The sequence below is a fragment of the Plutella xylostella genome, chromosome 21 (genome assembly GCF_932276165.1).
Source record: "Plutella xylostella chromosome 21, ilPluXylo3.1, whole genome shotgun sequence".
Taxonomy (NCBI): domain Eukaryota; kingdom Metazoa; phylum Arthropoda; class Insecta; order Lepidoptera; family Plutellidae; genus Plutella; species Plutella xylostella.
Window position 1 is genome coordinate 3,064,074 of NC_064001.1, and position 27,066 is coordinate 3,091,139.

The 27,066-nt window shown below is 37.4% G+C and overlaps 1 protein-coding gene across 1 annotated transcript in view; it reads left to right on the forward strand.

The window, feature by feature from the left end:
* Positions 1 to 27,066, forward strand: part of LOC105387072 (lachesin) — a 63,309-nt gene that overhangs the window by 29,940 nt on the left and 6,303 nt on the right. The window contains exons 4-7 of the mRNA XM_048628614.1: positions 12,401 to 12,608; positions 15,192 to 15,362; positions 23,016 to 23,144; positions 26,629 to 26,767. Coding sequence (XP_048484571.1) covers positions 12,401 to 12,608; positions 15,192 to 15,362; positions 23,016 to 23,144; positions 26,629 to 26,767 — 647 coding nt within the window. The remainder of the gene's footprint in view (positions 1 to 12,400; positions 12,609 to 15,191; positions 15,363 to 23,015; positions 23,145 to 26,628; positions 26,768 to 27,066) is intronic.

The following is a 27,066-nucleotide window of genomic DNA, read 5'->3' on the forward strand; positions in this document are numbered from 1 at the left end:
TTAAGAGCGAATCTGAATAGCACCAAGTAAGAAAAAAAATGTATAATTTAGTGTCGGCATTTAGTAAGTGGAACTGTTTCACTGCTCGCTAGAGCTGCGTATCCATTAGAGACACCCATTGGTCGAGTGTCTCCGGCACCAGACCACGGCGCCGCTGAGCCGAGTGGGCCCCACGGCGTCGCTGCGGGAGCCGGAGCCCGACTTCACCGCGCCCATCGACAACGTCACCGCGCCGCTGGGCCGCGAGGCCGTGCTCACCTGCTCCGTCAGCGACCTGCACGACTATAAGGTGAGCGGGTAATACACTCGTAGGGTAATGGAAGAGATCCAGTGACAATAGCACAACTAATACTAGCTTAATGATGCTATCTGCAATATTGGTGCATTTAATAGCGCATCAGAATATTAGCAAAACAAAAAACGTACTTCTAGTGAACACAAGGTGATTGAAAGTGGCGATTTTAAGGTGAGGTTGTTAATTTAATACATTCGCAAGCAATGAAAAAGATCCAGTAAAAAAAGCACCAAATGAATCCTAAACGGAAAATGGTAGCTTAATGAGGCCATAGGCAATATTGATGTACATTTAACAGTGCATCAGAATATTACTAACAAAACAATGTAATTATACACTCACGAACAATTAAAAAGTTCCACCTGCCATTGACGTGTTTTATAAAAGTGTGAAGCTACTTATGAAGCTGACCGTCTACACACTACATACTATTGATGAAATAATTAAATTTGAGATCTTGGAGCCTCGGACAAGGCATACAAAAAGCTGTCTTATCAGCTTTAGGTCTTGGGTGATGGAGTAGGTATCAGAAATTAAAGAGATTGAAGAATTATGCTATTACGATAATTGCTTTTCATGTACCTACCTAATATACAAAACGTAGCGGGGTATTAGCATCATACCCATATTATTATACTGATGGTCTTACATACGTGGCTACAATTTTAGTAGTTGTAAAATTTCAGTTAAGCACGAGTACTATCGTACTGTTACTTCTAAAACCCCCTACCCTATTTGTCCCAAAAACCACTTGAAACTTTAACAAGTCTGCAAATAAAATATTGTTCGAAAACTTTCACGCGGTACATAATGCGATTGTTGTGTACTTAAGAAGACTAAGACTAACTTTTCAGGCTTCTTATGAATAAGGCGAAAGCTGTTTTGGTATAGCTTAACTCGTCTGCTGTAAGTAGCAACTTTGTGTTTTGTTTATAGTTTGCTTTCATATCGGCATGTGAGGAAGTCCTTTAAAAGAGGATGGGCAAAAATATATGGGAGCTGGGACCACCCTCCAATAGCAATAAGACTAACATCGTTGGATAGGTCTTGTCAATAGGAATAACTTTTGCTTTGACAGCTTTGTTGTCACAGTTGTCCGTTCAGAGATATATGACTTATAAGTTCCGATACTCGTCAGTTCATCTTACTGGTATTGGAGGATGGATCACCCTCCAATAGCAGTAAGACTAACGTCGTTGGATAAGTCTTGTCAATAGGAATAACTTTTGCTTTGACAGCTTTGTTGTCACAGTTGTCCGTTCAGAGATATATGACTTATAAGTTCCGATACTCGTCAGTTCATCTTACTGCTATTAGAGGATGGATCACCCTCCAATAGCAGTAAGACTAACGTCGTTGGATAGGTATTGTCAATAGGAATAACTTTTGCTTTGACAGCTTTGTTGTCACAGTTGTCCGTTCAGAGATATATGACTTATAAGTTCCGATACTCGTCAGTTCATCTTACTGCTATTGGAGGATGGACCACCCTCCAATAGCAGTAAGACTAGCGTCGTTGGATAGGTCTTGTCAATAGGAATAACTTTTGCTTTGACAGCTTTGTTGTAACAGTTGCCCGTTCAGAGATATATGACTTATAAGTTCCGATACTCGTCAGTTCATCTTACTGCTATTGGAGGATGGACCACCCTCCAATAGCAGTAAGACTAACGTCGTTGGATAGGTCTTGTCAATAGGAATAACTTTTGCTTTGACAGCTTTGTTGTTACAGTTGTCCGTTTAGAAATATTTGACTTATAAGTTCCGATACTCGTCAGTTCATCTTACTGCTATTGGAGGATGGACCACCCTCCAATAGCAGTAAGACTAACGTCGTTGGATAGGTCTTGTCAATAGGAATAACTTTTGCTTTGACAGCTTTGTTGTCACAGTTGTCCGTTCAGAGATATTATTATTTTATTTTTATTTATTATAAATTACACAAAGTTACATTTTATATAAAAAGACAGTTACAGTGTGACAAAAACCAGTTTAGGTTTGACCGCACACCGACATTCGCACGGCTTCACTCATTATATTACATTGTACATTGGTCTTAAAATACTTAAAGATAAGGCTTACATTCTAACACATTATAAATAACATCGAGTCCGTGATGTTCTATGATGAATAACATGCAAGAGTAGTTGTTTGTGTAGACACACTAGGTGATTATTTTACATATTTATGATTGTAAGAAGAAAAGTGTAAGTTTGTTTTTAATATTACTGGTTGTTATTTGTTGTCTTATATTTAGCGGGAGTTGGTTTATTAAGGTAGGTATTTGGTATTGCAGTAGCTGTTTTCCATATAAATTACGATACTGGGGGACTTGTAGTTTATTATTTAGACCGCTTCGGGTATTTTTTGGATTATGTATTACGTTTTGATATTTATGATTAAAGAAGTTATCGATCAAAAGGCTATATTTAACTTGGTTATGTATAGGTATTATTTTGCAGTGGTGGAATAGTTGGTGGTAGTTGTCTTGGTGCTTAATTTTAGTTTTAAATGTATGACATATATTATGACATATAAGTTCCGATAGGGGGTTAATTAAATATTTTCTTGGGAAATAATACACGGTGAGACGAGATCTGGGCATATTGGATGACAATAACCGACGATAAAAAACAAAAAGGGCCGCGGTGGAGGTGTATTCTGCCCGTAACTTCTGTTACGTCGTCTGATAGTGAAGATAGTGTAATTATAATAATAAATAATGAAATAATCACCGTGTATTATTTCCCAAGAAAATATTTAATTAACTCCCTATCGGAACTTATAAGTCAAATATCTCTGAACGGACAACTGTGACAACAAAGCTGTCAAAGCAAAAGTTATTCCTATTGACAAGACCTATCCAACGACATTAGTCTTACTGCTATTGGAGGGTGGTCCAGCCTCCAATAGCAGTAAGATGAACTGACGAGTATCGGAACTTATAAGTCAAATATCTCTGAACGGACAACTGTGACAACAAAGCTGTCATAGCAAAAGTTATTCCTATTGACAAGACCTATCCAACGATGTTAGTCTTAATGCTATTGGAGGGTGGTCCCAATCTGCCCATTGTCATTTACGCTATATTGTTGATCACAATCTCAATGTTATATACCTACCTAACAAACACATACAACTAAGTATATAATACGATATGTATTTCGTGAAATTGCCGTAGGTATATTAAGAATTCAATATAGCTTTGGGAGCGATGAACTATCACAAGTAACGGACAGCTTTATTATAAATAGCTGTACACTTTTGTATTTTATCAAACCGTCTATATTGGAGTGAATAAATAGGCGTTTTGTGAGTTGACAAGGTTCATATTATGTGTCTAGCTATTTATGACGCTGACTGTACCTACCAGTCTCACAAAATCAAATAGGCACTTATAATCGCTCTCATCTCTCATAAATATGCATGTAGCTTATTGCTTTTCATGTAATGTAGACTGAATATGTTTTACCTTAGAAACAGGTTGAAAATAATTATATATTGCTACTCGAGACATAACTCATATGAGTAGATAGAAAAAATACATAAACATAATCAGTGTTAAATTGCGACGAGCTCGACTCCCAAACTTATAAATCTTTTCCAGTATACTTATACCTACTGACATCTGCTAGTAAGCTATAATAAGTTGGATGTCATGATACACAAGCAAGTTCCTTTCTATACTCCTAGGCTATACGAAATAGATGCATGCAACTCAGAGCTCATCGTCAAATATTAATCGATTTATCGTCTTCGCTACCGTATCTATTAATGGTACCGTTGCGGTGGATAGAGTCATTGAATATGATGATGTATGTGTATTCTATTCATGGTTATGAAACGGTGGATTCGTCCGAGATTGATCACAGCCATAAGTCACGTTGGCAAACCTGATAGGCGGGGTGGGCGCCGGCGAATGATATAAAGTGCTGCCTTTTATTTGCATGCTGTAAGGGCTTTTATTACTTCGGCTTGCTAGCTAATATATTATGAATATGTATTTATATTTTATTTCGTTATTTTTTTTCTTTAAACTCTTGTCTGCTTTGCTTGTATGTTCACATAAGTACGCCGTTGTAATAATGGGTACTAGTTTAATGTGGTTTTCAACGGGGTTTTACAACCCAAATATAAATAAGTACATAATAGCAATAAATCCACCCTATATCATAAGGATATTTGTAATTACTAACCGAAAACCATCGGCAAGACTATAAAATGGCAGTTAAAGTGCGGATTTACGACCGATACAAGATAGTACGATCTTAGCTCCGTGTTTATTGCAACATTGACGTGATAATCAGACGTTATTCAACCACTACCGGTTCTATTCTATTCTATTCTATTCTCATAGGGGGTGAAGTTCCTGTACGTGGCTCTCTCGAGTGGAACCTTTGTACATATCCCCTTGATTTCAGCTCAGCCAGCCTAGCTCCCGAGTAAACTGGAGTAGCAGGCCTGGGTGTTGTAATAGCTGAGGTAGGCGCTCTGTTGGTCCAAGAATAGATAATCTTGTTTCTGTAGTAGGTGGACAAGCTAACAGAATATGTTCAACCGTCTCATCTACTTCCTTACATGTCCTACATAAGGGACTAGTTGAGTTACCTATGGTATATAAGTGTTTATTCACGCAACAATGTCCTGTTATTAATCCTACCATTAATGATATATTACTACGGGACAGGTTGAGTAAGTAGCGTGTAAGTTTATGGTTGTGTGATACAATAAACGCTTTAGTTTGTCTGCAATCTACACGATTTTTCCACTCCTGATTGTGTTCAGATAGTGTTTTATCGGTGAGAACTTGCCTTATTGCCTTTGATGACAAACTAATAAATGGTTCTGGCCCTATTGGTAGGGTATTTGATCCCATTCTTGCTAGTCGGTCAGCCTCGCAATTTCCTATGTTGTCGTTATGACTTTTAATCCACTGTACTGTTACATTATTTGAAATGCTTAGGTTTTCCAGTGTTCTGTGACATTCTAAAATTAATTTAGATTTTGTTACAGTTCTGCCTAAGGCACCTAAAATAGCCATACTGTCTGTGTAGAAGCAGATATTGCTATTATTTGTGTCTTTTATTTGTGTAGCTCCGTCAAGTAGGCTGGCAGCTTCTGCCTGAAAAACAGTAGCTTTGTTCCCGAAGCTGACAGAGTATTGTAAATTAAGTTCCGGGCAGAAGACACCTCCACCGCTGCCCTTCTTGTTCTTGGCTCCGTCAATGTAGATATTGATGTCGTAATTGTTTTCGTCTGATGTGCCACACTGATCTCGCTGGATAGTGTAGCTTCTGTTGAAGATAAACGTCTTTATAGTAGTGTCGCTGCATTCAGTGGACCCGGGAGCCGACAACTTGGCAATGTCAAGTATGCGACTGTGTCCCTGTGCAGTAGTATTCGTTGACCATAGTCCCATGTTACTTAGCCTTATCGCCGCCGCTTTAGCTTCCTGCTTGATGATAATATCGAGTGGTGGAAGTCCTAGAATTATTTCTAGGGCGGCTGTTGGGGTTGACTTCATACATCCAGTGATTGAAACGCATGCAAGCCTTTGAAACTGTCGTAGTTTGTTTTTCACAGTGATGAGGTTCGATCTTTGCCACCAAACCACTGCTCCATATGTTATTATAGGTCTGACCACCGCTGTGTACAACCATTTACACAGCTTTGGCTTGAGTCCCCATTTGGATCCAACAAGTTTCCTAGTTTGGTATAGGGATATTGTTGCTTTACTTAGGGTTTTCTCCACATGTTTAGACCAGCTTAGGCGGTGGTCTAGCCATATGCCGAGATACTTTACCTCATTTGTTAACTTTAAGGTTGTATTAAAAAGTTTAGGTAGCTTTAAATTACCTATCTTAGTCTTCTTGGTAAATAGAACCATTTCCGTTTTGGTTGGGTTCACTGACAATTCATGTTTGTGACACCATTCCTCTATGATGTTCAGTGCAAGTTGCATCCTTTCACATAAGGTATTTACAAACAGACCGCCAATGAGAATCGTAACGTCATCGGCGTAGGCTATTGTTGTAAAACCTTTATTATTTAGATCGCAAAGTAGATCATTCACAACTAAAACCCACAGCAATGGAGATAACACTCCACCCTGCGGACATCCCTTTGCTACAAAAAGAGGAAAGATGGATGAAAAAAGAGGAAGATTGGAAAGCGTTTCAATTAGCAAGAAATAAATTCAAAAAAGAGACTAGAGCAAAAACTAGGGAATCCTGGAGGAATTTTTGCGGGTCAATTCAAAGTGAAACTAAAGCTGCGAGGGTAAAAAAATGCATGTAAAATGACTCTCAAAATCAGCTAGATTCATTAAAAAAACCAGATGGTACCTACACAAAAAACGAAACCGAAAGGAACAGCCTCCTGCTGCTCACGCACTTCCCTGGCTGTGAAATGCTAGCAGAAGAGTCGTGTGATCAAGAACAGCTGTCACCAATAATTAATTCTTCTAGTTACGCTGAATCTATTGCGGCCGCCGTAATAAATGAAGAAAAAGTAAGATGGGCTATCACCTCTTTCCTTCCCTTCAAATCGCCGGGAGCAGACGGTATAGTGCCGGCTCTCCTACAGTGGGAGGTAGATATTATCTCAGCACGACTAGTAGGTATCTTCAGAGCCTGTATAGCCCTCGGGTATATACCTAAGGGATGGAGGGAGGTGAAAGTAGTATTTTTGCCTAAAGCGGGTAAAGATGACTACACCTCTCCGAAAGCCTATAGACCCATTAGTCTGTCATCATTTCTTCTTAAAACTTTAGAACGACTGTGTGACAGATATATACGTGACGGTGCACTTTCCGTGAAACCTGTCCATCCTAACCAACATGCATACCAACCGGGTAAGTCAACAGAGTCGGCCTTACACGCAGTGGTAAGCAAAATTGAAAATTCAATATTGTTACAACAATCCTGCCTTGCAGTTTTTATCGATATTGAAGGAGCTTTTGATAAAACTATGTTCAATAGCATAAGTAATAACCTTAAAAATCATGATGTAGACCCGGTCATCAGTGCCTGGATAACAAATATGCTTAAATCAAGAACAGTATCTTTTACTTCAACAAATACAATAAGAACCACTACCGGTGTTCCCTGTATTGTTTTCTGTACATAAACACACAATATATGCACAAACTCACAACAGTAATCCTCGAAGTTGTTTTGACGGTGACTCGAAAGCGAGTCATCCGATATCTTCAAAATATAAACAAAATCCCGTCTAAGTACTTACCGATCTGCAATTCAGATGGGACTCCACCCCGCCCGCAACATCCATCCCGAGCAAACAAGAAAACATACGAAATTAATGATCTTTCAATCCGCGGGTATTCGCCAAACATCTATCTGTTGAAACCAGTCTTTTTGCGGATCGCTTGAGGACGTAAATAACCCCCGTTTTATAGAGAATCCATTTAGTGTCCCCTGTCATGACAAATGAGCTATCTGTCTCTTTCTCTCTTCAGGGTATGCCTCAGGGTGACCATCGATCACTGGCTAATGACATTTAAACACTGGGCTACCTGTCCTTGCCGCGTGAGTCGCCGTCTTTCCTGTAATGTCCTTACGTGGCTAAATTCAAGTTGAAATTGGAGTTTTCGCTTCATCAGACTGTAGATAAAGGTCCTGTTGGTAAAGGTAGATCTATATTTTTTATGGGGATGCTAGTTCCTGGAACTATCCTGCGATTGGGACCTTTGTGTATATCCCCTTATGTATCTTTTCGTAACTTTTGGCCATGGGTAGGAACATCACGATGTTTTCCTTTACTTGTAGTTTCCACTAGCAGTGGTGGAATTACAAATAGTAAATATATGGAAAAACAAAACATATTATGGACTTATAAAGTAATGTGTGCAATCAATCCACGATAGTGCTTTCATAACTAACGTTTTCACTGTGCAGTTAATAAACAAACGGAAATGTAAATAAAACATCTCATTTCTATTTGAAATCAGAACACCGTACACAAAGCTGCCAGTGTGACTGATAATTATAATAAAAAAACACAACCGACAGTCTCTCTATTACAGAGAAAATGTAAAGGCCTCTTTTATTACTCCCGGCGGGTTTTACAGGCGACACACAAAACCATTATCAATATTGACGACGCCCGTCTCAGACGAATCTCAACTCATTGTTCAACCTCCAAGTAAATATTGTCACCGAAAAAAAAGAAATGCCTTAAGAAAAATAAAAGCAAGATGATCCATCAAAGGAGGATGAAAAAGAGCACGATTGTGTATGGTTTTGCTATACCTACTTGTCTAAATCGTAAGTAATCTCAAAAGGCTTCGATTTGAGGACATTTGCTAGGAATTTACTCCTCATCTCACAAAAATATGTTCTTTTCCGGATTTCTTGGAAAAAATAACATAAAAAGAAGAGGCAGCTTAGCGTTAGGAAATATAACAAGGTAAAATATTACCATCAGGATTTCTTTCGTTACCTACTGTAAATGGTTCCGTTATTTGATACATAGAAGGTACTACAATTAATTATCACGATCTTACAGTTTCAATTAGTTATCTTGCGAGCGAGGCGTCCATAGTTGCTAATTATTCAAGCTTCGCTTCCACACAACACAGGGAGCCGAGTAATTATGGTACACGTTTCATACATCACCACTACACCACTTAAAATGCAAGCCAAGAACCTTTGTTATGTCTTCCCATTCGAATTCTATCTTAGCTTCAAAGAAAACCAACATTTGTACACAAGTACATAAGTAGGTAGGTACAATACAAATAGAACCAATACGATCCCATTTTCTAGCACGACAAACAATGGGTTTAAAATGAAATGGGACAAGAAAGTAATATTCCGTAAAGGAAACCTTGTTTCTTTTTCAGTAATGTCTGTTTTCCTTTGATAAATTAGGTGTCAATTTCAAATTGTACCGAGCTTGATGAGACACCCATTTGGCAAATTACATTTAGGACGGAAGTATCGAGGGATTCGCCATCTTGAATTTCGATAAGCATTATAATTAACTCATCGCTGTAAGATTTAACAGACGGATTAATTAAATTCTCGCAAATTTGGAGTCTCTGTATTTTGTTACATAATACGTTGATATACCTTGAAAAGGTATTAATTATAATACACATTATGAAATAATCTTACAAGTCTAGTCAACGTTATAATAATTATTAGTTTTTTTTGTAGTACCTGGAAAGAAACATAGATATTCAAGTTTTCTACAACAAGAAAGGCGTTTGCATACAGAGACAAATCTAATATCCACAAATCAGGGAACGGGTATTTCCCAAATGAGCTTGCAAATTTGTAAATTCTTACGTCTGCTCCAATTTGTTGCCGATTCCCGAATGTAACCCCCCCCCCCCCCTTCACCCGCGTCCCTTGCACTCAGCGAAGCGAGAAATTCATTTGCATTTCAACTCAGCGTTATCTCATTACGATATGGTGATTTCGCCTCCTGCTTATCATGACTCGGGGAAAAATTCATAAGTTATTCCGAGTTAAACGCGCTGAAAGATTGGCCCGAGCCCGGCTTATACATATTCAAGTACACTCTGTTCATTATTTTCGCCTTTATACTTATTGAACGGAACTTTTTACTTAACATTGTTCGCCGCCGCCTTTGTCGGGAAAGTATTTTGAGAAATTTTTGCTTCAGCGCAGTTTACAAATATTTGTCCTCATTTTTATACTACATGCTATTGAGAATTGAAACAGACTTATCCTTATAATGCAAGTTAGAAGTAGAAATGTTAAGTTAAGACAACGGAATAAATCCCACGAGAGGACGCAAGCGAAAATGTATGCACACATAATTAATTGCGTCGATATCCCTTTATCCAAAATATACACATAAAAGATGTGTTCATCTGTAAAATAACTTGTTTAATTGAACTTGTACTACTCATGTTTTCACAAACATTTCACTGTTGAATTTACTTTATCGGCTGTATTGAAAATATCAGGAAACAGAAGCCCCGAGCATTTTGTATAAAAAATACAAATAAATTCATTCAGTATTCCGGAAGCAGACGGCTATCCAATCCGAGAAATTATTTCAGGATAATCTTGACGATAACTGATCTTGTGGTCTTGTAATCGGATTATGCTGGGTCACGGCATTCAATTGGAGACTTCCGCCATTTTAACTGGAATTACTTACTATTTAAAATAAATCGATCATAAATGTCTTCTTCTTATGGCGTGGCGGCGGCAACGCTAGAGCTGTTTATGTAGTGAACTTACTTCAGAATTATTTTGGTAGTATAAAAATATTACTTTATTATTTCAAAAGTTATGTATAATAACATCCTGTATAGTAAAATTTTCTTACTCTCTCACGATAACGACCAACGACGACGCCAAATAACGAAATCATACTAAGCATTTTGAGTATGAAGCCATCCAACTGAATTAAAATTCCTCAGAAAAATGCACTGCATTTTTCAAAAGCTCAACCAGCTCCGTATATTCTTATCTAAATTATTTGCAGATAAAATCCCGTACAGACTCGCAAGAATTTTAAAGACCGTGATCCGTGACCGACAACCGGAAAAATTTTACGTCGATTTTTCCGTTATCCATGAGAGGTCTCGATTCATAAGGATCATGATCCACTCATTACATGATCTTTATTTTACTATCTCTCAGCATTTCGTTTCATCAAGAAATGTGCTGTAACAATGGAATATCTTACACGTCCATTGTTCGCTGGAAGGCACTCTAAATGAAACACTTGCAGTTACAATTGAACTCTTATGAGATATACAATAAGAACGGTAAGATTTCTAAATTAGTTCGCTTAGCGAGTTTCAGTCCAGACACCGTAACTTTGATCTTGGTATATTGACTAGATTTGGGATTTGTGTGCACAATGGTAGCTATCCTAAATTTTAATTTACAATACCAATAACCAAAAATCAAAATTGAAAAATTCGGTGGTAGCATCGTAATAACTCCGTGCTTTTATAACTATTTTACGGTTTAAAAAAAATCGCAAAGGAAAAACCTGCACAACTTAATTTCTCGCGTCCCTTTGCTACGTGGCCACAGACACATACTATGACACTTCTATTCTATTCTATTCTATTCAGAGAGGGGGCGAAGCTCCTGTACGTGGCTCTCTCGGGTGGGACCTTTGTATGACACTTTACACAGATACTTATGTCATGTCAAACTATAACACCCCTCGTTTTAACCGTATTAGAGTGAGTGGATTTATTTTGAGTCAACACAACCAACTTTGCTAGTAACTATAAGGTACAGTCGCGAACATTTCGTTAAGAAAAGCCAAACGATGCTATTTGTTTTATTGAAACTATGAAAATACTTTCAGTATCGTAATAAAACTTTTAGGTACCAGTAAAATCGTAGTTCGACTTGGCAGTAGTTTTCGTTCGGTACATCATGTATTATTGAACATAGGTACTACTTACAAGATATAGACAATAATAATTTAATTCGTAAATTGTTAGCAGGCTTTTTTACTGTTATTTTTTTTCTTATATCAGGACATGTTTAATAGATTTATGGTGATTTTAAACTGCTTGTTTTAGCGCGATCCAAAGAGCGCCTAAACCTAAAATAGGTATGGCACTGCAAATTAATTGTCTAAAACACTGAACATCCGACTAAAGTAACTTAACTTAAGCGATATTACTTAGCTACTTTTATAACTTGAAGTAGTCTAGTATTTTTGTAAGGTAAAATTGAATTTTATAGTCGGAAGTTAAAATATTATTATCCATAAAATATTGATGATTGCTCATAATATAAATTTTATTTCCAGCAATTTACCAACTCAGACTGAGACTCGGTGCTGTGAAAGATGTCAAAAAGTCATAATATTCTTTTTTAGTAAAGCAATACTCCGCAATTTTCCACCATTCTAACTCAGTATCATGTTTAAGCCGATAGTTTCACTAAAAATACCTATTCTTTTTTGCTGAAGCAATAAGAACCATTCTACCTAAAGCCCACCAACGCGACCAGCGCGTGATGTGATACGCAAAACTTTTGTGCTATGCTTGCAGGTCTTCCCTAAGAGCCAATCTAGAAATAAGAATCATACTCGCTAAATTACCATCCCTCTAACCCCATCTTCCCCCACCAGGTGGCGTGGATCCGCGCGGATGACCAGACCATCCTGACGCTCCACACCCGCCTGGTCACCCACAGCTCTCGGTATGCCGTCACCAACGACGCGCCAGGGTCCTGGCAGCTCCACATCCGACCGCTGAAGGTGGAAGACCGAGGGTGCTACATGTGCCAGATCAACACCAGCACGATGAAGAAGCAAATCGGATGTGTTGATGTTTTGGGTGAGTTGCCTTTTTAGTCGGATTGATTATAAATCCTGTTGGAATTAGAGCTTATGGATAAATTAAGTCATTTTCTCTTAAATGATGGCATGATTATTATATTATTTTATTCAGACACGAAGACGGTAAATTTACCTCTAGATCTTTCCAGTGTAAATGGACGGTTTCCTTTAACCCACAGTGGTATTTTGCTCGGCCATTTCATGGAACACTACAGTGTCATGAAATGGTGTCTTCAACATGTTGAAGTGCTGGATTAAATGAGACCGCTCAAACTTCCAGATGTAGGGATTGTATCTAATAAGTCCGTATTAAAGTTTTACTGAATGTGGTGTATAATACAAAATATCTGTTATTTCCATTAAAAATGTTCAGTACATTAAGAACAGTTAAAAGGATACTTTTTACGTCCCTCGCTAAAACTTAGTCGTTGTAACTTGGTAAAGGTCTTGAAGGCTTCATCATCACAATTTAAATATGGAGCATTTAAATTCAATTTTACGAGCAGCCTGAAAAGTCTGAGCATCTCCGCAGTAAATTATAGGCGCAGTAATTAAATTAATTGAAGCTGCTGCTAAGTACAGACGAACAGAATATTCAATAGCAAGCCTGAAAATATGAAAAACAAAACGACGCGAACCAAAAATTCTTTATTGAATGGAATTGTTGTAGCGTCGTTTCGTAGCATCCGTATGGCCGGTAAAACTGAAACATTTATCAGTCTGGTTTTAGGCCGCCAGCGGCAGGCCACAAGTGACGTCACATGGTCGTTTAAGGTACAAATTGGCTGCGATTGAACTGAGGTAGTAGCTGACGACCTGTCGCAACGTCACTATTACTAGGATGTGTCGTAGAGTACCATCTAGCTAGACGCAAAACCTATCCCAAAGTTATACATAGAAACCAGTGCGACACGTCTTTGCAGCAGACCTCATGTCGTTGGCGGCCAATTGGCACCTTTATAAGTGCTTACTCTCAGTCGTGTTAAGCACAGTAAGGCCCCGGGCAAAGAGCCAAAGACGTAGCCGAGGCTCTGTTGGGTGAAGCAATGTGGGTTTACCTACTTGTTAAGGTGGACGCCGAGATTTCAGACTTTATTAGGAATTGCTGGGTACAGTTGATACTGAAAGAAAGTTTCTGGTTGTAAAGATCGTAGTGATGTTATAATATAATGGGAAGTAACTAATCCGAATAGAATATTTTCATTAAAGAGCATATTTTCCAATAGTTAACAAAAAAATAACTAGAGATGTTGTTACTGTGTCGTCTCGTCTTTGGTAACAATATAAGTAATAATATTATAATTATTGAAATCAGCCCTTAATTAAAAAGCAGACAGAAAAATCCTGGTATAAATGTAATTATTCTTTCCTAGAGCAGAACAAGAGCTGGTAAAAGCTAATTAATCAGTCCCCTGTTCGAGTTACAGATAGGCAAACAGTTCGATTTCCATATTTTTTGCATATTTAACGATCGGCGAACCGAACCCTTCCACTGGCTGGGAATTATGCAAATATACCGATAAACCGTGAAGAATGACACAGATAACTTTATTTACTTACCGCCTTTTTTTCTTAAATTTATTCCTTTGGATTCCTGCAAACTACCTTGTAGTGCATAAATTATCCGACCTCCTGTCCTTTCTGTTTCCTTTGAAAAATATATTTGTATTTTTTTTCGCCTCTCGTTGTACGCTAAACTCGTCGAGCGTTCTCAAATTAAATATTTCTGTCGGCTCTTTTATTCGCAAACACAATTTCATACAGCGAAAGAAATAAAATCTGCTTTATTTAGAGGACACCGGAGTATTGTTTTCGCTTTTGTTCTCGAGTGTACCGTAGTTCCTCTAATCATTAGGTAGGCACTAGTTGGACGGTTTTTGTTGGCAGTAAACAAATCTCATTTCTTACATTATTTAAAAGTAGTCCCTGAGAAAGTAACTATAGAGGACCCGTATGAAAAAAAAAACGTAAGTACAGATTTAATTCAAGTCAATTATATTGTTTAGGTACTATATGAGGTACTTACTCTGTCTTATCTTTAAATTAATAAATCTATGCACGCTAACTTTTGGGAATCATGCAAGCTTATTTCTGTGAAAATAATAATATCATCTATGGGACTATGGATTAGAGCTACATTCTCATAAATATCTTTGAAATTAAGTTTGTTTGCAATCGGCCAGCCTGAATGCGGAATTTCAGTTTTGTTTTGTTTTGTTTGTCGACATCGAGAGTTCGGACGTTGAAATAAACAAGAATCACGAATAGAATGAAATGAACAAAAGATATTTTATAGTTTCAACAAATAGGTACATCAATGTAAGAAATTTTGTACACATAGACAAATTTCTTATAAGTACGTAATTAGGTGTACAACACATGTAACTTCGCTTTGCCTTAAAAAGTTTTCCCGTAAGAATTCCGGGATAAAAAGTAGCTTATCCAGGGTGTCGGCAAACTATATAGAGTTTCATCACAAATTGGTTTAGCCGTTTTGATGTGAAGAAGTAACAAACATACACACAAGTCACCAAACCTTCGCCTTTATAATATTAGCCTAATATTTTTTTGTCTTCCCCAGTGCCCCCAAACATCATAGACGAGGGCACCAGCGGCGACCTGGTGGTGCGCGAGGGGCAGGACGCGGGGCTGGCGTGCCGCGCGGAGGGGCGCCCGCGCCCGCGCATCCTGTGGCGGCGCGAGGACGGCGCCAACATACAGCTGAGGAACGAGGACGGGGAGCTGCATAAAGGTGAGGGTTTGATGAAGAGACAGTTTGTTTTTCTTTTGGCAATGCTAGTCTAGGGTAACAGCGGCGACCAGGCAAGGCTCAGAGGGTATGAGCGATGACCTGCTGCCGCTACAGGGGTTCGTTATCGACGTCGATGAACTCGTTTGATGCCCGTTCTACCAATCACAGCGCCATATTAATTGCGATAAAGTGACGCTTATCAACGTCGATAAAAAACCCATGAAGCGCTGCCTGTAGAGTTGAAAGTATCTTCGATAACAAACCTGTGAAGCTCTCTCTGTGGAGTAGAAAGTGTTCCATCAATAGTGGCCAGATTCAGACCACTGGGCTCGCGAGGGGCCAACATACAGCTGAGGAACGAGGACGGGGAGCTGCATAAAGGTGAAGATTTGATGAAGATAGTTTACTTTCTTCTTCAGCAGTGCCACGTCTCACGAAGATGCAGAATATTTATCTTTTGCTACTGCCAGACGCAGACGAGGGTATGAGCGGCGACCTGTAGGTCAATTTAGCCACTTTTGATACAACACTTTCATATTTTAATAATTAATCAAGCAATCAATAATAGAATATTATTCTACGAACACGTAATACAGAACAAAGATATGGCGGGGAGCTGCATAAAGGTGACGGTTTTATAGGAACGTACAGGATGTAAGTGATATAATGATCACAAGAAACATATCGTGGGAAATAAACTATTTTCGAACTGAAATGGGAGTGGGCGGGACACTTGGCTCGTCGGGAGGACGGAATGTGGACAAAGGCGGTCACAGAATGGTGGCCTAGAGACGGACGAAGAGCGGTTGGCAGACCACCTACTAGATGGTCCGATGACATCTGCAAGGTTGCAGGGAAGCAGTGGACCAGAGCGCCACAGGACCGGAAGAATTGGCGTAAAAATAAGGAGATAATCTACCCACCTATACACAACAGTGGGCGATAGAAGGCTGATGATGATGATGATGATGATGATGAAACTATTTTCGTGTTTTCGTAGAAAATTTTTCAGTAGGTGTTTTGATGTGGGAGATCGAAAAATTCAATATCTTCACTTATTTATGTATAAATGAATGTCTTCTTTATTTAAATGTTTACCTATAGCAAATCCACAGCACTTTCATCAAGTAACTTCTTTCATTTTACACTTTTTCTTCTCATATCACAGTTCTTATTGTCCAAAACTATAGAATTTGAATTAGTTGCGTAAAAAACTGGTAAAATGTAGAACATCCTACTTTGGTACCTATACCTACGTTTTTTTTCCTAACAGCCAAATGTAGCGGAAAAGCGGAAAATCTCGGTTAGGTATATCCAAAGCTTCAATACAGTATGTTATAGTTACAGTGGAGATACTGGTTTTTACTGATAGTAACTCTAACGACGGGTTAGTTCTAGAGTTACGACACGCGCGTCAATTTTTTCTCACGGCTAACTGTCCCACTAGCTTTCATTATGACATTGGTGAAAGGATAAAAGACCACGTTCAGATGACAAGCGCTCAACGCGCGTTTTGATAACGTGCGTTTACTAATACATACATTTTATTCCGCGCAACGTGCGTTAGCATGTGTACAGCCCGAATAAAATGTATGTAGGTAGTTGTAAACGCGCGTTATCAAAACGCGCGTTGAGCGCTTGTCATCTGAACTGGGTCTTAGCCAGTCATAAATGTTGTCAGTGTATGACTGACCGATAATTTTACTATGACTCTATCGTTGAGTTACTGAAAGGAACTTTAATCTAATTTCGACATTTAAATTTAAATCTATGTCTGTCTCTTTCTGTCCGTATACCTACTGTCAAATACATTCGAAGTCGACATTAACATAAAGTTCCTATCTGAAAATCAGCCTAAGTACAGTATTACTTATGTAGTAAGAATATCCCTTCAGGTAAGAAATGCCTGCCGTTACTGCAAAAAGTCGTTGCTGTGTTGTTTACACTGTGGTTGTCAGAAAAAGAACCCCGTTGTATGGATTCAGGGTGCGTACGTCGATCGTGCCCAGACTACACGACATTTCCCAAATAATTATTTAGTTTGAACTCCGTGCCGCTAGGTGCCGCTAGGTTTGTACATTTCCCGTGCGTAATTAGATGAAACACAAGTGTTTGTGCAAATTTTTCTCGTTGGATTTAAGATGGTTCGGGGACTTGTTTTTGTTTACTTAATGTAAGCGTAAGTTTACGTTTCAGCATAAAAATTAATAATGTTGTAGGTAGTTGAAGTTGAACGAATTGATGGTTACAAAGATATTGTGGGTTGACACTATATAACAATGCCTTTCTCTTGGTTATCTTAGGTATCCTATTGAAAATACTGGGAAACATTGTATAAAGGGTGGGACACTGTATAAAGTTAATCATCCCAAGAGTTTCATTTAAAACTACAAAGGATATTATAATACGTTAAGCTAAATCTTAAGATGTGCTACTTTGATAAATTATATAGCTTTTCTTGTGAATTTTAAGGGAGAGGTATTATGTACATTATACATAATGTTATAATTTTAATATTTATTCATATCAATATCCTGGGAATTGTTTTTTGTCTACCAAACATCCTAACTAATATTATAAATGCGAAAGTAACTGTGTCTGTCTGTCTGTCTATCTGTTACTCTTTCACGCCAAAACTACTGAACGGATTTGAATGAAATTTGGTATATATATATAGACTCTGAGAAAGAACATAGGCTATTTTTATCCCGGAATTCCCACGGGAAAACTTTTTAAGGCGAAGCGAAGCTCGCGGGAACAGCTAGTAAATTTATAAAACCTTACAACACATTATTTGTAATGAGTTAGGGTTTACAATCGGTATCAAAATGTTACACTTTGCCTATTATAAGGGCAGTAGCAGTGATGTGTTGTCTTGTCTTGTCCCACAACGTACCAACCAGCAACCGTCGTCGCAAACGCTACCAATGTATTACATGAACTTTAATAAGGCAATCTACGGCACACAATTTTTCATCAACTTTGGAGCCAAAACTCCGCTATTACGTAGTTAAGCCACGGTCTAAGTAAGCCTTTTAAACGTCTTCTGAATAATGTTCTCTTTAAAGCGGCTTGCTCGGCACAAACCATTTACGTCACGTTAAAGGACGTTATGTTTTATGAGAACTCTCTACATTGTTTCCGCTTTTATGCTCTTTTAAGGCGTATACAACCGTTTTGATGATGCTAACCCTTAAGTGTTTCGGCTTTTTAAGGGCTTTATCGTGGCGGGTGGTTAAAATTTGAAGTGTTATGAAGTGGGGTGAGGCGGGGAATTTGCGGACAATGTTAAACGGTTCATATTAATTACCTTTTTTAAAAGATTACGCACTAATATTTCTTGATATTTTCGTAAAGGAATCGTCCTTAATCCATCAGAGATGATAATAAATTAAATATATTAGGTATACACTTAAAAAATGCATATTGTATATTTTGCACAGTCAGCGTCATAAGTAGCTTCATATACCTACTTATTAATATTTCAAAATTTGACTGATTCTTATTTTGACAAAGTTTAGTATCAAAGTGAACAGCTACTTATGAAACTGATCTTAATTACCTATTCGTTTTTTCCGTAAGTATTCCGTACATACTACTATTATCATCAAGTCTAACCAATTATTATTATAACTAGTCAAACCAATTCATAAAAAAGGGTGCCACAAAAACTATGACAATTACCGACAAATTACCATTCTCAATACCATTAACAAAATTGTTGAAAAAGCATTATCTAAACAAATTCATTCTTTTTACACAAAACATAACATAATAACAGACAAACAATACGGATTTCAGGCAGGCAAAAATACAACTCAACTACTTACAAAATTCACAGATAACATTTACGGACATTTGAATAATAAAGAGCATATCTTAGTAGCTTTTATTGATTAAAGTAAGGCATTCGATACCTTAAAACACAACACCTTGATTGAAAAACTAAACGATTGTGGCATTCGAGGACCGCTAGGAGAATGGTGCAAAGACTACCTCAACGAAAGGTCCTTTTCAGTTAAAGTTGGTGACTCCCTTAGTAAAAAGACCAAGGTATCTGAAGGCACAGCACAGGGATCAGTTTTGGGCCCCTTGCACTATATAACGTATGTGAATGATGTGGTCAGTCTGATAAAACACTGTGAGATTTATCAATTTGCCGATGACACATGCCTAACTGCAGCAAGCAATGATATAAACACCGCTTTAAAACATCTCCAAAGTGATTTTACATTACTGACCAAATGGTCGCATGATGCGGGTCTTGTCCTCAATGCCAAAAAAACAACGTGTATGTATATAAGTTCAAGCCAAAACAGAATAACTGCCAATCCCAAACTAATCGTACACAATCACAACTGTCTCCACGCGAAGGACAGCCAAAATTGTTGTTGCCCAGCCGTCGAAGTAGTTAGCAAACAAAGATACTTAGGGCTGATATTTGATGATAGACTCAAATGGACGGACCACATTAACCACATTTGCGATAAACTCAGGGCAATTTTGGCTAAAATCAAAATAGTAAAACAAAAAATCCCATATCTAACATTGCTCCAACTATACAAAGCCTTGGGTGAAACCACTATTCATTATGGGCTTAGTTCGTATGGTCGGACGTGTAAATCACATTTGGATCCTATATATGCACTGCAACTTAGAATACTTAAATCTATTGTACCACCTAAAATTAAAAATAAGTATAAAAATAACTACCACGAACTATTTTATCACTGTAAAGTCATACCAGTACACTATCATGTCCAATATAGCCTATTAATTGAAAATTTCTTTAACACTACCTATCAGAAAAAAATCCATCGCCAAAAACAGACCCGAAGTGCATTAAATAACAAACTAGAAGTCCCCCATTACAATAACTTATATGGAAAACAAATGCTACAATACCAAATACCTACATTAATAAACCACCTACCCTTAAATATAAAAAGTGAAATCACAAAAAACAACATTAAAAATAAACTTACACTTTTCTTTTCTTCTCACAATCCATTTCATAAATAACTAATCAATAAAAATAACCACCTAGTGTGTCTACACCAATAATGTCACTGTGTATTTAGAATGTAAGCCTTATCTGTAAGTACCCTAAGATAGTTTTATTAATGAGAAATGTCGAGCGAGTGCCAGTGTGCGGTCAAACCTAAAGTGGTTTTTGTCACACTGTTAGTATTTAAGTCTTTATTGTAAAATATGTTTGATTAATATATAATAAATAATATATATAATAAATAAATAAATAAGTCCATAAAATATGCAAACTGAAATTAAAAAATAAATCATTTTAAAGAACATTGCTTTCAAATCACCATTCGCGTCACGTAATTAAAATTTACAACCCGAGAAATAATCTTGATAACACCGTCTGTGGTTCCGCCGGCGCGCGATCAAACCACTAACATTTTAAACAGACGTAAAATGTTATTTTCAATTTCTCGAAACAGCTGTTTACTCACAAACAGTTTCCGGAGACTTTAAAATCTCAAATAATATTTATTTTAACGACGAAAAAAGCGTCATAACGTTGCACCTTGCATTTATAAAAATGTTCTTTAAAATACAATCGCTCCAACAAAATTAGGGGAGCGGAAGGTTTTAATAAATGGTCATGACAGTTTCGATTTACGGTGAAGTACGAAGCATTCACTTTAACTTGTCTCTTAGTAGGGTAGTTTCAAAAGCGTTAAAAACCTCTATTTTGTACTTAATAAGAGTTGAGCTTCCAGCTGCTTTGGAAGTTCGTCCGGACAAGTTGTCAAAGTGAACGTAGTTGGAACCACCGGTATTTTTGTACGGCGAAGCTATCACGTTCCCTTTGTCAACTCAACGTCGGCTCTTCGTCTCATAATAAAATATATTGCAAGCAGTGCTGCATGCCGCATGCTGCCACCAGCAAAATAAGCTAAGCTTTTTTTTTACTTTATCGCCAATGGCAGCGAGTAACCGAGTGCAAAGGTGTTAGTCATACAACATTGTAGCAAAGGAAAATAGTGGGATATCTTTGTGTTTTTCGGGCTATGATCGTTTTACCGCCACTGACAGAAGAGGATGAAAGCGGCTCGTGTCAGGCGTGTCAGCCCTAGACTCCATGGGGAATAAGGAAGAAAAATAAGTGCATAATATGGACATCATCATTATTATAATAATTAAAATCCGTTTACTTCAAGCATAATTGGCCCATATTATAAAAAAACACACATGGCGTATACGTTTAAAATAACTTATGGTACTTATACAACATACATAATAATATATTTTTCTATATTATATAATATATATAACTCTTACATTAAATCTAAGTTACCTATGTTTAATATATATCATGATATTGGGTCGCTTATTAATTTAACATACAGTTATTTACAATTACCTACATGCATAATAAATCTTTTCGATTACTTTGCTCATCTTAATCTTAATTTAACTTAAATTTTCAGTTTGAATAGTTATGTGCGGTCTTTGGCAATAACTTATGGTGTGGCGTGTTACCTTGTTACAATGTGAACTATTCACCTATTAATTTATAGTAATCAGCTCCTGTTTATGACGTAAGTTGTGATGTAATTGTGACGGGGTGCTAAGCTGATGGTATGCTGATGCTGGTGCTGGAGTCTGCACTTATTTTTTTTGTTTGTATTTTTTATCTTGTGTTAAAAGAAACAGCTGTATCTGACCTAAATGTATACTACTGTTTAAAATGTAAATCCTATTAGTGGCATTATTATAACTAGCTATAAATATATTTATAAATAACAACTTGTAACGCTGTTGGATTTAAATAAATAAAAAAAAAAACTTAGATACATTAAGATGCAGTACTATTAAATTATTTTCGTAAAGCGTCGAATTATTTCGGAGTTCCTCTCATTGTGTCCGCGACTGCGGAAGTCTGTATTATGATTTTCCTCCTTCTTATTTGGCCGAGGCATTAAATTTTCTCCGAAATGGAAATTATTTTATTTAGTTCGTAGAAAGTAAGATAATTAACACGATGATAACGATATTTTGAGGTAAAATGTTGGAGTGAATGTCAAAATTGAAGATCTCAAGGACACGACATCATAACTGGACCGGGACCGGATAAATATTTGATTTTCTGGAAATGTATCTCTATGGCTACGGATATTCAATGATGGTATAAGGGTATCTGATTATCTATTCTTGGACCTATAGAGCGGATATCTCAGCTTTTGCAACATCCAGGCTTGCTGTTCCAATTTGCACGGGAGCTAGGCTGACCTGAAATTAGTTGGACATGTGCAAAGGTTCCACTCGAGAGATTCACGTACAGGAGAATCACTCCCCCTCAGAATAGGACATAATATATGTTAAATATATAAACTAAGTACTTAGCTTTTACCGTGGAAAACTGAAAATTCCAGGAAACCCCATTTAGCCAGAGTATGAGCTTACTATAGGCCGAATTTCATGAAATAAAAAAAATGATTAATTCGTTTAACCTCGTGAAGGAGTAACGCTGATGTACATTTTCAATGTATCGTTTAAGTAGTATAATTTAATGACTTATCTCTAACCTAGGCTAGGACTGAGAGCCACGAACAGGAGCTTAGCCCCTCTTGCGAATAGAATAGAATATAATAAACTTTTCTCTAACCTATATATCTCCTTCCACAGTGGACATGTACATGGGTCCTACGCTGAACCTGACGCGCGTGGAGCGGCGGCAGATGGGAGCGTACCTGTGCATCGCGTCCAACGACGTCCCGCCGAGCGTCAGCAAGCGGATCATGCTTAGCGTCAACTGTAAGTACTGTAATATTATTATAATAACAATATTGAAAACAGCTGACTGTCGGGTTGCCCATTTACCCGACAACTCAGCACAAGCTTGCTGTTGCTGTTGACGTACACCAACCAGCACTAGGCCAGCTTGGAAGGAGACCCGTGCCCCGGCAGTAGGGAGGTGATAGGTCGTAATGATGATGATGATGATCACGCTGGCCTAGTTCGGGTTGGTGGACCCCAACACAGAAAGACCCGAAAATGATCATAAGTCGTCGTAGCAGCCATTTTAATGACGTACAGTCCAACTATAAAGTCTTGACATTAAAGAGTGCAATTTTGCAAAGACTTTTTATCATTATCAGTTATTTACTTACATTTACATACATTTAAAAAATAATATACCGTTTGGCAATGGCTTTATAATGGATTTGTTCTTTAATAAATAAAATACATCGATTAAATACGGTCTGTAACAATTAGTTAGGTTCCACTTCCGTTTTCAGGACTTTACTTTATAGTTTTACTGTAGATAGCGACATTATAATGACATACTGACTGTCTGACAAGTGACTTCTCATATCGATTCCATGACGTAGTCTGACTCTGTAGCATGGCATGGTCTTAACGAAGAGAAAACTAGTTTAATGCACGTCCCACCAATCACATCCTGTCCCTATGGATATAGATGCCATGCCGCCGCGCTTTCCACTTTCCAGGGACTTTCCAGGGACTGGCTTTTCCCAAGATTTTTCTTTAATAGGTATTTTTAAAACGTTTTAAGTACCACTTATTGCCTTCATTTTTATTTTATTGCCTAATCTTTCTTACACAATAACACACATATCTGGAAGCCTGGGAAAGCGATAAAAATAATCTTGGCAAAATTATAGCCGACAAAACACACAAACAACAATACACAAAATCCGCAAACACATATAAAAATGTAATAAAAAACCTTTACAAGTTCCAATGCCCTTTGGCGGTTTACACTTTCGGTGTTGCTTTTGTTCAGCATTTTTTCATTGGTGCCTATTTTTCCTTCACATCGAGCAAAATTGAGGAGTGCCGGATTTTCGCTTCCATGCCTTCACTGATCGTCTAAGCATGTTGTCGTCTAGAGTTTTCTATCGTGGTGATAGGATTAGTAATGATTTTGTTGCAGAATATGGTGAAGGCAATATTTATGTAATTTTGCCTGAGCAATGCTTATCATTCTTATTTCGTATCCTTATTCCTACAGATTTAGATGCGTTATAAATATAGATTACGTATACTTAGTAAATGTTTCACAATATCGTACTTTCAGATTGTTGTTTTGGAAGTGGAATGATAATTATTATTCTTTATCTAACTTCAAATTAACTTGATCTAAAATTCTAAATTAAAAATCAACTGGAACCTTTCATGTTACCAAGAAAGTGAAGTCTCAAAGTTTTGAGTTTCCCCAGATGAACACTATTGAAAAATGATCTAAAGTTTCGTCGGCGCCGTTTCTGATAAATTTCACTGAGACTAATTGGATTTAAGTTCAGAAATACGTGAGGAGTGAAAATAAATCTAAAACACGTTGGAGATATAACCTTAAACTAGGTAGATATAGAGCTCAAGATTCCGTGTTTCGCATAATATAATGTTTTTATTTATTACTAGCTTTCCCCGCGAGCTTCACTTTACTGTGATCTTGTGTGTTTCGGGATAATCGCCTTTTCCCGTGAAAGAGTAAGAAGACACATAAGTAAATACACTATTCTATTCTATTCTCTGTGGGGTGTAGGTACCTGCACCTGACTCTCTCGAGTGGAACCGTTGTGCATATCCCCAAGGTCTAAACTGCGTTCCTAAGCTTGGACCATTTCCCACCGTACTTAAATTCAATGAACTCATTGGTAAATACACAAAAACTTCGCTTTTATAAATATTTGTGCCTTAATAGTTATTATATGGATTCTATTATCTGAAATAAACATATTTTATTTATAACAAACTGAACATTTTAGTAGCTTTGCTTCTCACTTTCCGCCCTAGAATAATTTCAATCAGGTATACTATAATATTGGATTATAGACAGACACTCAAATACATAAAATACTAAAATATATAACTTTACGATATTGCGAACACACGTTGCATTTTGCATAATAGTTTATGAAATACGATATTTGTTTTACAAATACGATTTACCTAATTCATACAATGAAGTGAATTTGTAATTATTAATGAACACCCAAAACAGCTCATGAAATGGAAGTGTGTATAGGAAAAATAATACCGTACGGCGGCCTTGACACTAAAAGTAATGTCTTCCTGACAAATTTGCGTATGACCGATATGAAATGAAAGAAGAAAAGTGTGACAACAATTAGGGTGGAAACGGCCAAAACTGAAAGATTTTTTATTAACTTCCTAGAGTTTTAATTGGGTCATCATGTTTATTACTTCACACAAACACGATGACCCCATTAAGGCTATTCTACACTTCCCTTTCTAAAATTCCGGCACGGCTCACGCCAAAAACGAATCTGGACATTTGATAGATATTTTAACGTCAAAATATCGCAATAGCATTGTAAAAGTTTCCAATTACTGGTGTGTGTGGTGGCACATGGGGATTCCCCGCAAATTGCATTCGCTGCTGTGGCCATTGTTTTGTTTGCTTGTCAAAAAAGGAGGCAAAAAGCTTTGTTTACAGCGTGTAGCTCACTTCTCTCGCTCACTCTTTCTGTATCCGCTGCATGGGTTATTGGCGTAGATAAACGTCACTATATCGCGATGGCGCCTTCATTGAAGGCGCGTTAAACGATTTCATTATTGTCGTCAATAAAAGACCCGTGCCGTGGGGCCTGATAGAGCAATGCAAAGAGAGCAGCTGAGTTCAGATTCAGGCCTGATTCGGTATGAAACTTGTCAATGAAATATCGGGGCAATTCTCAAGTATTTTTTTTATGAATTCTAAAACTCTACTTGAAATGTAAGTTTATTTTATTTTATTTATTTATTTATTAACAAACACATTTTGGTACATATAATTAACAATATACAGGTTTGTGTGTGATGCGATTTTATTCTACCATACAAGTTATTTTTTGGTAATGATTAACGTAGTCATACAATATAAGTAGGTACAAGCCATATAAGCAAAAGTATTGTAGCACCTTAACATACGATCACAAAAAAAACAGCGAGCGAAACCGTGCTGGCCGGCAGATAACACTATTCATTTCTTCATAGCTCTTGATAGAATAGTAGTAAGAGTGGTTTTTAATTACACTTACAGGACGGGCGATCACACTAAAGAAACTACCGACATTGTAAAATTTATCAGATTGACTACATATACAGGGTGCTAATTATTTTCTAATGATTGTAGGAAAAACTCTTTTAATTTATTTTTATATTTATATTTAAGGGAGTATTTTTTTCCGAATTTCGTTTGGAATACGTGTAAGTAAGTGCTTTTCCTATTGACGGACTTTATCGATTAATAACCCCCTTTCCTTCCCAGTCCCTCCATCAGTGGTGGTCTCCACGAAGGTGATGGGGGTGCCCACCAGCTCCGCCGTCCAGCTCGAGTGCCTGGTGCAGGCGCACCCCCCCTCCATCAACTACTGGCTGAAGGGGGGCGAGGAGATGATACTAGCCGGGTAAGAGTTTTTTTAGAGTATCTTGTTTTGTATTGAGGATTTCGTTACGTTTTAGGAAATTGTTTTTTACATGGCTGTAGCAAAATAGCGTAAATAAAGTAGCCTAGTAGGGTAAATAAACGAATGAATGTTTAATTTCGGATATTTATGATAATTTCACTTAAGTACTACTTATTATTTTTTGTGTAGTATGGCTATATTGTAATATTATCGTCATTTTGTGAATTCAACTTTATAGGGATCAACATTATGTCCATGAATATTCCCTGGAAATCTGAAAATCACAATAATTAACATGT